At 59.2% G+C, this 11251-nt stretch overlaps 1 protein-coding gene and 1 long non-coding RNA gene across 2 annotated transcripts; one reads left to right on the top strand and one right to left on the bottom strand.

Moving 5' to 3' along the window:
• Positions 1-5339: 5339 nt before the first annotated feature.
• Positions 5340-7296, bottom strand: LOC118670545. The gene is made up of 5 exons (XR_004972373.1): positions 7207-7296; positions 6765-6829; positions 6532-6646; positions 5529-5659; positions 5340-5431 (listed from the first exon to the last, which is right to left on the bottom strand). It is a non-coding gene; the product is annotated as an uncharacterized LOC118670545 (long non-coding RNA).
• On the top strand, positions 7296-10257 carry LY6L (lymphocyte antigen 6 family member L). The gene is made up of 4 exons (XM_036337560.1): positions 7296-7399; positions 7732-7867; positions 7952-8068; positions 9698-10257. Exons 2-4 carry the CDS (start codon positions 7753-7755, stop codon positions 9922-9924), a joined length of 459 nt encoding a protein of 152 aa, XP_036193453.1. The 5' UTR covers positions 7296-7399; positions 7732-7752; the 3' UTR covers positions 9925-10257.
• Positions 10258-11251: the final 994 nt, after the last annotated feature.

The following is an 11251-nucleotide window of genomic DNA, read 5'->3' as shown; positions in this document are numbered from 1 at the left end:
GAAGACCCCGGGCCCAGGACAGCTGGGGCTCAGAGCGGAGCTCCGCCTCCCCACCCACCTGAGCAAGGGGGTCGGGCCCATGCCCAGCACGTAGGTGGGGGGTGGGGGTGGCAGAGGAGAGCTGCCAACCGCTCCCCCCCAGCGGCCGGCTGGCTGAGTGGCAAGGAGCCGGTCCTGGGGTGCCCTGAACTGAACGGCAGGGGCCGGAGGTGGGAGGGGGCACAGCAATGGTGGGGCGCGAGCAGGAGGCAGCCGATCACGATCTCTCATCGTTGATGTTTCTCTCTTCCTCTCTGAAACGAATAAAAATATTTTTCAAAAAATAAACAAGAAAGAAAGGGGGGCTCTGGGCGCCTTCAGGGGGAGGGCGGCTGTCCCTGGGGAGGCAGCTGTGCTCTCTGCAGGATGTTCCCACCCAGACTGGGGGGGCGGGGGGCGGGGGCTCCGCGAACCTCTGGGTTTCACTTTCCCCGGAGCTCAGGGGCCGAAGGAATGGGGCCCCAGGGCAGAGGGCACCGAGGCGGGAGCTGGGAGGGGACCCAGACAGGATGTGGGGCGCGGGGCGCTTTCTCCAGGAGGCCCCTGGCCCCCATCCACGCACACACTGTTAGGTGGCTCAGGAGGGGCGCAGAGAATAAAGAGAAGCAAGCCAGCCCGAGAAGCGGAAAGGAGAAAGTTTTATTCCGCGTCCCGGGCAAAACCCACCAGCCCACAGGCGCCGGCCTGGATTCGCCCACGGGGGCTTTGTTTATCCGAGGTGGGGTGGGGGGGCATGAGCTGAGGAAGTTCCTGCCTGGGGGTCGGCGGGTGTTCCGGAAGGAGTCAGTGTCTGTGCGGGGGGTCTGTGGATTCCAGGGAGGAGCCGGGTCTGTCTGGCAGGCTGCTCTGTAGAAATCCCAGGGGGGGTCCGTTATCTCGTCACAGGGCTGCACGCACCCCATCCTGGGCTCCCCCGACCTAACACACCACACACGCTGCTCCCTGCGGGGCATCAGAAGACCCAGGACAGGGCCCGGCCGGCCTGGCTCAGTGCGTGGGCCTCAACCTATGAACGGGGGTCATGGTTCGGTTCCCAGGCAGGACACATGCCCGGGCTGTGGGCTCCCTCCCCAGGGTGGCTCAGTGGATAGAGGCAGATCAGTGATTCTCTCATCGTTGATGTTTCTCTCGCCCTTCCTCTCTGAAATCAATAAAAATAAAATTTTTTAAAAAATGAAGAAGAAGAAGAAGAAGGCGGCCCAGGAAATGGGCCAGGAACCCGCTCCAAGGTGCTGCCAGGAGGGAGGGCTGTGCGGGGTGAGCAGCACCCCTGGGGGCCCCGCTGCGAAAAGAAAGGCTTTGGCCCTGGAGCGGTCGCCCACGGGGGACCTTGGGAGTTGGGCCTGGGGAGTGGGGGCGGCAGAGGAGAGCTGCAAGCGCTCCGCCCACCCCAGCGGCCGGCCAGGGCAGGGCTGGGCTGGCTGAGTGACAAGGGGACGTCCTGGGGTGCCCTGAACTGAACAGCAGGGGCCGGAGGTGGGAGGGAGAGACAACAGGAGGTTAACCCTGTGCGGCTGTGGGTGGGGGAAACAGCACACACCTTCCACATTCCCGAGCTTGCTATGTAAGAAACAGTCAAGCCGTGAAGACGTTTTGTGAGTTTGTTTGCGCCCAACTGCGGACAAAGGCCGGAAAGCAGAATCTCAGGGATGGAAATCATGCTCCCAGAATGGCGGCGTTGTAACGCACCCCGCGAATCACAGAAGGACGCCCCAAGAAGTGGAATTAACGAGTCACATTTACTGCAATCCGGGACTGTGCGGGGCCATTCCCAAATCCCATAGCCATAAGATGGTGGCAAAACCAGACGTATATAGGCAAAGATCACACAGGTATTGATTACATCCCAGGGTTTGGAATGAGGCACCTGGCTCCCAAAAAAGCAGATTACAGAAGCAGAATTAAGCATGTTAATTACAGTTTCGGGTCTCAGGGTCACTGAATTGATAGAAACACATTATCTAGAGCCCCCGGGTCTCCCGACCACTGAGTTGTCAGGACAATTTAGGGTAATTGTGCTGTCCTGGTCTCGGGACCACTGAGGCAGCTGGGACGCAGCACCTGTGGCCACTAAAACAATTTAGGGGAATTGTGCTGTCCTGGTCTCAGGACCACTGAGGCAGCTGGGACGCAGCACCTGTGGCCACTAAAACAATTTAGGGGAATTGTGCTGTCCTGTTTCCAGGCACAGAAGAATGTGGTCTCTAAGACCAGTATGATCACAATCAATGGGAGAGTCATTCCATCGATAAGGCATTCAATCGAATGGGATGACTTATACAATTTAGGAAATCAAAGTAACCTGTCCACTGTTAAACAAAGCAGATAGGTACCATACTTCAGCGGTTCCTCACCTTTCTCCTAAATTGCCATCCAGGCTGAGCCACAGGTGGGTCACATGAATCCACTGGGGCTGCACAGGGAGGCGGGAGGAAGCACAGCAGGAAGCTCTGGGATTGGGTGGCACAAGCTTCCGTCACTCAGGCGAGGGCAGGACAGTGGCCAGCCCACAACCAAGAGCGAGGACGCCTACCGGGTCTGTGGGCTCCGCCCTGGCGCCGTTGGCTGTGCCCCGAGTTCCAGAAAAGGGGATGTGATGAGTCACCTGACATTCACAGGTGTTTTCTCAGAGGCAGAGACAACAGGCTCAGTTAAGATCAAAGTTGACCTTTGCCAGGGAATACACTGGCCGAGGCCAGGACTGCCCACTGTCAACTGCTGTTTAATTTTAAAAAGTTTCCCCTTCAGACCATCCTGGGTGGTGGCCATCGGGTCCCTGAGTTTGCAAGGCCACCAGGCAGGCCGCCCCTGAGCAGCCAGGCCGGCACGCGGCCCTTTTCGTGCACCGTGTGTGGGAGCTACACGTCCAGGCGGCCGGGACCGGGGCCTCTGCCTTCCTGTGAACTTCCCGGGAGCCAAGCCTCCGCCCGCAAGGCCGGCCTGTCCGGGGCTGGTGCTCACCTTCCCCGCCCCACCTGTAGCCGGGGCTGCCTCTGGGCTGCGGGCTCTTCTAAACGTACCTGTGTTAACGTAAAAAAACCATTGAAACCTGTAAAGAATTTTTGTGAGTTTATTTGAGCCAAACTGTCGACATATTCCGGGAAGCAGAACCTCAACGAATTGAGATAGTGCTCCGGAGAATGGCTGGGTTACATCTGTATTTATACATGAAATTCATTGGTGACAGATTTAAGGCGGTGGGATCAAGCGAAGCGGAGAAACCTCCGTGATAGGATAAAAAGTAAAATGATGGACACACACTTAGGTGGGTGCAGGAACAATTAACATGATAACAATGAAGGAATCTGTGGTATCTGTCCTGGGCCCAGCACATCTGGCCATGCCCCAGGGGCTCCAGATACAGGGAAGTCACAAGTTACCCAGACATCCCAAGGGTATGTTATCATAGATGCAAAAAGACAGATAGGCTCAGTTACGGTAAAGGTTGACCTTATCAGTGAAGATATCGGCTTAGGGCGGAACTGCCCACCATAACTGCTTTTAGTTAAGGTTTAATTTCAGACCATCCTTTGTGGTTACTTTAGGTCTCGAGACTGCAAAACTGCCATGCAGGCCTCTCCTGAGCTTGTCCGGTCAGCATGTGCCCCCTTTCGTCCACACCTGTTAGGTCTGACTGATACTCCCTCTGCTGGACACTCACCTTTAGGCCACTGCACGCGGACATTCCACTTGTAAGACCATCATCTCTCCCCTCCGGACTTTCCCAGAATCTGGACCCGCCCGGTGAATTCTCCACCCAGAAAAAGCCGCCTCGAGGCCTTTAAAACCTCTGACTGCCCGTCCCCAGGTGCTGACGCCATTTGGGGGTCAGCCCATCTGGTATCCGGACGACCTAATAAATTCATAATCCCTCGTCGCTTAGGCCTCGCGACCCTGACAATAAGATAGGGCCCGGCCAGTGTGGCTCAGTGGTTGAGCGTCAACCTAGGAACCAAGGAGCTCGCGGTTCAGTCCCCAGTCAGGGCAGATGCCAGGGTTTGGGGCTCGGTGCCCAGTAGGGCACGTGCAGGAATGAAAGAGCCGGTCAACTTCAGGACGCAATGGCCGGATAAACCCTTTCAGCCGGGGCACGGGCGGGCTGGAGGGGGTTAATGGGAGGAAAAGGGGGACATAGGTAAGACTTTCAACAATAAAGCTTTTATTTATTTATTTATTTTTAAATATATTTTATTGATTTTTTACAGAGAGGAAGGGAGAGGGATAGAGAGTTAGAAACATCGATGAGAGAGAAACATCAATCAGCTGCCTCCTGCACACCTCCTGCTGGGGATGTGCCCGCAACCCAGGTACATGCCCTTGACCGGAATCAAACCCGGGACCCCTCAGTCCGCAGGCCGACGCTCTATCCACCGAGCCAAACCGGTTTCTGCAACAATAAAGCTTTTAAAATAAATAAATAACAGTAAAAAGGCTTCCAGCCCTGGCAGTTAAGTCTTGGTTTCGCAGGAGGATGGAGAGTCCGCCTGGGCAGCGTTGGCCCATGTGGGTGGAGGCCATCTGGTCGGTGGGGAGGGCGACAGGGCTCGAGGCCCAGAAACACACAGCAGCTCTGGCCGGGGCCCAGGCCTCCGCGTCCCGACTGCCCTGCCCGTCACCATGGGACGGTGGGACCCGTGACCCGGCCAGCAGGCCAGCCGGGGGTGGGGCTCTGCTGTGCTCCGGGCAGCATCGCTCAGACGCCTCCGGTCTGTTGGCTGCAAACCGGCACCAGCAGGGTCCCAGCGACCGGACCTCAGTTGGGCCACCTGGGTACTTGAGTTCTGGCTGCGGACGAAAGGGGCCACACCACACGCTGACCTGACAGCTCAGAGGAGGCCTGCGTGACGGCCTTGCAAACTCAGAGACCGAAAGTCACCACAAAGGATGGTCTGAAATTAAACTTTAACTACAGCAGTGATGGTGGGCAGTCACGTCCTAGGCCGGTATCTGCACTGACAAGATCAACAACCTTTACCTTCACTGAGCCTGTCTGTCTTTTTGCATCTATGACAACATGTCCTTGAAATGTCCGGGTAACGTGTAACTTCCCTTTTTCCGGAGCCCTCGGGGCACAACCTAATGTGCTGGGCGCCAGGACAGAGACCACAGATTCCTTCACTGTTACTATGTTCATTGTTGACTGTTAACTCTCCTGCACCCACTTAAGTATGTGTCTATCATTTGGTTTTTTATCCAATCCCAGAGGCCCCTCCCCCAGCCCCAGCCCCCACCCCCACCCCCGCCTTGCTTTCTCTCACCCCCTAATTTACTGCCAATGGGTTTTGGGTGACCCACTTACGTCTTTTCCTTCGACGGTCACGTATAAAGCAAGGTGAAAAGCCGCCATTCTCCGAGCATTACTCCGACCTGTTGAGACTCTGCTTCCCAGCAACTGTCGACAGTTTGGTTCAAATAAACTCACAAAAATCCTTCACAGGTTTGGCTGTTCCGACGTGAACACTAGCACCTGGGAATTGCAGCCTGCTGACCTTCCACACCTGCCCAGGCCTCTCCACTGCCTGCCGCATCCCGCCCTGAACTCCTGGCTCTGCATTCCTCGGGGAAAGGGGCGCAGGGTCTCTCCGGTAGCTGCTTCCTGCTGAAGAGGGCCGGCGTTTCCCTGCAGAGTCAAGAGACCCGGGCTCTCTGTAGAGGCCTGGGCACAGAAGGAGCTGGGGATGGTGCCAGCACTGGCAAAGGGCCGTATTCCCTGAGTATGAGCAGGGCTTGTAACCTGGTGGCGACAAACTGTGTTGTTGGTGGGAGGAAGAATAGTTTTAGTTCTCAATAATTTTCAAGTCAAAGGATGGGAGAAGATGAAACATTAGTGTGAAGAGTAGTAACCAAATACTGAAGAAAAACAGAAAAATTCAGGATCCAGGTCAGTTCATGGATGAAAAACAAAACTTGGTAGACAAGTAACTGAACTAGGGTCTCATCTTCACAACTGTGTATTCTAGATTCTGTTGGAACACAATCTCCCCTAAAATCACTCTCATTTTCATCAAAAAGCCAAATTAAGAGCAATTTACTTACTGCCTTAAGTCCAGTTTCCATTTGGCCTGCTTATTTGCATAAATATAACAAGAATCATAATTGCTCATGTAGGCTTTCTTCGGTCTGCTTCTCTGGAATCCCTTAAAGAATGCCCAGGGGGGCCCAGCGGGCGGGGCTCAGGGGCTGAGCATCCACCTGTGACCCAGGAGGTGACGCTTGGATTCCCAGTCAGGGCACAGGCCCCGTGGTGGGCTCCTCGATCCCCAGTAGGGGGCGTGCAGGAGGCAGCCGATCCATGATTCTCATCATTGATGTTTCTATCTCTCCCTCTCCTTTCTCTCTGAAATCAATAAAAATATATTTTAAAAACATCAGAGCCTGTTCCCTTCCAACTAGGCAATGTTATGAGATAGATATACATTTAATCCTGAGAGAGAGAGAGAGAGAGAGAGAGAGAGAGAGAGGGAGACATCGATCCCTTGCCACCGTGCTCACCTGACTGGAGATCGCACCCAGGACCGTTTTGGTGGACAGTACGACACTCAATCAACTGATCCACCCGCCAGGGCGACAACGTATATTTTTGCTCATCAAATCTGCCCCGATTCACCTAATAGGACGAGATTTTCTTGAAATCAGTGATGCCCACAATCTCTCTCTCCCTCTCCCTTCCTCTCAGAAATCAATCAAAAGAAATTTGTTTTTGAGCAAAAGCAAAGTTTTCTTACAGAAAAGCTGTAAAACGGGGACTCACTGCAGTAGACCGTCACGGTGTGGGCCACGCAGACCTGGTCTGGGAGGAGCACACCCTGGTGACTGGGAAGCAGGGGACGGAGGGGGGGGGGGCTCCACCCTCTGCAGGGCCCAGGGACCTTCCAACATCGAGGCGGCCAGCTGTGTGCCCTGCGGGGCTGGGGGCCTCGGGGTGCCTTCCGGGGCCTGGTGACAGTGCTCACCCAGGCTCTGCGCTCTCCTCCTGCCCGAGTGCCTCCCACCAGCCCTCCTGTGGGAAAATGGCCCCAAGCCCTCAGAGAGGAGGAAACGCTTCAAGACTCAGTGCCTCCATCGCCTCCTCCCCCTCCCTCCTCCTCCTTCCTTTCTCCCTGCCCCCCTCCCGCTCCTGCCCTGGAGCTTGGCCCTCGCCCGGGTTCTGCTCTGGGTCAGGCTCACCAGCCTCTGCCACTGGACTCCCTGAGTGTCACCTCTGATGGTCCAACCGCCAGCTGTTCTCTGGCTCCGATGAGCCGCCTCCTCCTTGAAGCCCTCCACCTTCCTACCACCTGCACCTCCAGACCACTTCCCGCCACACCTGAGAAAGAAACCCGTCTCAGACACCCGTGGGCTCCTGTCCCCTGTCCCCACGGTGAGAACCAGGCTTCCCCCCACCCCCCACCCCCCACCGCCGGTCTGTTACAGGAGGAGAAGGCGGCAGAGCTGATGCAAGGGCTGAGCGGGCCCAGGGGCGCTCTGGGGGAGACGCAGCCCCGGCCACACCTCTGCAGGTGCTGAGGGTGGAGGCTGTGGTCCCAGGGACCCGGAGACCCCCCGGCGCGGGAGCTGGGGAGCAGGGGCTGACGGGGGTGGACTGGGAGGAGGGACAGCCAGCGACCGGATCCAAGGAGGGGAGACCTAGGGCAGGGGCACGGCCGGGGGGTTGGGACCTCGGGGTGAAGCCTCCTTCTCTGCTCCCCACAGGCTGAGCCCTGTGCCGGAGCCATGGGGGCGCTGGTGCTGGCGCTGTGGGCCCTGCTGGCGGGCCCGGCCGTGGTCTCTGTCCTGCGTGGCCGCGGGGCTGCCCCGCTGGACTTCGCTGACCGCAGAGCACAGACAGGTGCGGGGGGGGGGGGGGCTGGCGGGCGGGACGCACCGGGGGTGCTCAACGGGGCGCAGTCCTGCTCCAGCCGCTGCCCCGCAGGTAGGAACCTGACCTGCTTTCGCTGCTTCAAAGTCACGGAGATGGAGCTGTGCCAGCCCACGGCCTGCGCCCCGACCGACCGCGTCTGTGTGGGCCACACGGTGATGGTCCAGTACAGTGAGTCCCGGGCGCCGGACCGACGGCGCCGCCTCTCCTCCACCCGGGTCTGAATTGGGGCCGCCTTACCTCCGCCCTTTTGATTTCATTAATTAATTTATTTTATTTTTTAAAATCCGCACCCGAGGGTATTTTTCCATTGAGTTTTAGAGAGCGTGGAAGGGGGGAATGAGACAGAGAGAGGGACATGATGAGAGAGACACAGCCATTGGTTGCCTCCTGCCCGAGCCCTGACCAGGGACCCGGGGGAGGAGCCTGCAATCAAGTCGTGACCTCGATCAGGAATCGAACCCGGGACCCTTCGGGCTGCAGGACAACGCTCTCTCCGCGAAGCAAAATCGTCTCGGGCTCCTCCTTTTACTTTTTTAGTTAATTTTTTATTTTTTTGTACAGCGAAGGTGGAAGTTCATTGAAGAACAAGAACAGGCTCCCACGTGGGGAGGGGCAAAGAGTCTCCCTCCTCCTTAAAAAAAAAAGTGTTTTATTGATGTCAGAGAGGGAGGGAGAGGGAGGGAGAGGGAGGGACACATCCATGATGAGAAGGAGCCATGGGTCGGCTGCCTCCTCACGCCCCCCACTGGGGACCGAGCCCACAGCCCGGGCCTGTGCCGTGACGCGCATGGAACCCCAACCTCCTGGGTCATAGGTCGAGGCTCAACCCCTGAGCCCCCGCTTGGCTCCTCCTCCTTCGGAGGTACCAGTTACTAAGCCCGCAGGACAGGGCGCTGGGGTACCTGACCTTTGGGAGAGCTGGGGCGGGGGCGGGGGGTGCTGGAGGCCTGGCTGTGGGAACAGGGGAGCCAGGGGGCTGCACCCAGCACCTGCGGGCCCACCAGCTGCCCACCTGGCTACTCCCCCATGGGCAGTGGGCTCACCTGGTGGGAGACCCCTTCACAAACAAGCCTGACAGGAGATGCACACTCAGATGTGAATGCGTCCATGCGCGTGTCACTAGCGAGCAAATGGCCGGAGGGGGGGGTGGGCCATCTGTCCTCTGAGAAGCCCAGAGCTTGTGGGCGTGGTTTGCTGCGCTGGTTCTTGGGGACCTGCCAGCCGCTCCGGCTTCAAGTCCTAGGGGCCGGGCTGGGCGTGGTTATCTTTTTAAATATATTTTATTGATGTCAGAGAGGAAGAGAGAGGGAGAGAGAAACATCCATGATGGGTTCCTGGACCGGCTGCCTCCTGCACGCCCCACACTGGGGATGGAGCCCGCAACCCGGGCCTGTGCCCTGACCGGGCATCGAACCGTGACCTCCTGGGTCATCGGTCGATGCTCCACCACTGAGCCACACCGGCCAGGCTCCACCACGTCCTGAAAGGGGCGGCGGGGAGGCCCGAGCCCGGGCTGAGCACACAGCTGGGCCTCCATCCTTCCTCTGCTCCGCTGCTCCCTCGAAGCTGGAGTGGCCTCAGGGCAGAGCCACAGCAGGCCCGCAGTGGAGGTGATGGCCGTGGGCAGCCATGTCCCCGAGCCCTGCAGGGCGTGGCCCGTGGGAGCCCCAAGGGGAGCATCTGGGAGCGCGTGGGGCCACTGCCTGGCTCCCAGGGCCTGGCCGGACGGACAGCACCCCTGCCGGCCAGGGTCCTCCCTCCTGGGGGCAGCCGCCCGCTTTCCGCTTTCTCCCGCAGAATCCAAGGTGGGGGTTCTGCTCAGCAAGCGCTGCGCCCCCCGGTGCCCCAACACCAACATGGCCTATGCGTGGCTGTCAGAGCCCTGGTTCTTCAGGAGGATCACCAGGCAGTGCTGCAACGTGAGCTTCTGCAACGGGGCGCCCCCCGCCCCCGGGCGGCCCTGGGCCCGGCCAGGCGGGCTGCTGCTCCCGCTGGGCCTCAGCCTCCTCGCGGCCTTGCCGTGAGCCCTTCCCGGCCGCCCGCAGGCCCGGTCCCCCACCCCAGCCGGCCCGGCCTCCTCTCCCAGAGCCTGGAGAAGGGAGCCCTGCTTCCTAGGGGGAGTGAAACACCGGGTGTGGGCAGCGGCTCCCTGGATGAGGTTCCTGGCCCGGAACAGACTGTCCAGGGCCGGGAGGGGCCGGGAGGGGCAGGGAGGGGCCGGCGATCTGGCTCCAACTTGCTCTGTCTCCTTGGCCAGCCCCACCCCCACTCCTCTGTCCAGGGGGCCCAGGCCGATCCGCACTGTGGGTGCCACCCGGGCTTTGGGGCCAGGACCTTCACTCCTTCCAAAGACAATAAACTTATTCTTCAACCACACCCTCCAGCTCCTTCCGCCTTTTCTTTTTCTTTTTTTTAATAATTGATTTCAGAGAGGAAGGGAGAGGGAGGGAGAGATAGAAACTTCAATGATGGGAGAGAATCCTGGATCGGCTGCCTCCTGCACACCCCACACTGGGGATCGGATCGAGCCTGCAACCCGGGCATGTGCCCTGACCGGGCATCCAACCGTGACCCCCTGGTCCACATGGCGATGCTCAACCACTGAGCCACCGGGCTGGGGTCCTTCTGCCATTTCCGCCCGCCATGGTGGGGCACATCTCTGGCCCAGCTCTCAGCAGACCTCTGTGGTCACGTGTCGTCCATGCCTGGGTCTAGGTCACGTCTGGATGAGACATCCAGCTGGGCTGTGGGCCAGCCCCTGCGTTCTAGCCGCAGGCTGAGGGCCAGGTCCTCCAAGGGCCAGCTGGCCTCTGCGTGGGGAGGCGGGGAGGGGACTGGAGGGCCTGGGGCACGTGCGGGGCTTAGTGGGGTGCATCTGGGGCTGTGGGGTGCAGAGGTGCTGGGAGGGGCCGGGGGGCCCACGGAACCCGTGTCTGGTGGGCATCAGGGTTGGATACAGCGAGGGCTGATGGAAGGGCTGAAGGTGCCCGGGATGGCTCCGTGCCAGGCCTGGGGGGACCACCCTGGTGAGGGACACAGAGGAGGACTCAGTTGGGACAGGTGACACCAAGGACCAGCTCAGGGCTGTCCAGGCTGAGCTGGGTCGCCCTTGGGACCCCCTGGTGGGCAGGGAGATGGAGGACAGGGGAGAGCAGGGCCTGGGCCTGGGGACCAGCGGAGGAGGCGGGGCGTCTGCGTCCCTGGAGGCACAGGCCACCCCTGTACACACCGCAAAGCTGCTCCAGGCCAAACGCAGGCCCCGGGGTGGATTCCAACAGGATTTGCTGTCGGGTGGTAACTTCCGGGGGACGGAACTGGAGCAGAAGGGACCCCGCCCTCTGCACAGGTGAC

The sequence above is a fragment of the Myotis myotis genome, unplaced genomic scaffold (assembly GCF_014108235.1).
Source record: "Myotis myotis isolate mMyoMyo1 unplaced genomic scaffold, mMyoMyo1.p scaffold_m19_p_16, whole genome shotgun sequence".
Lineage (NCBI taxonomy): Eukaryota > Metazoa > Chordata > Mammalia > Chiroptera > Vespertilionidae > Myotis > Myotis myotis.
Note: the sequence above shows the minus strand (reverse complement) of the source record. Positions and strands in the feature narration are given on the sequence as shown.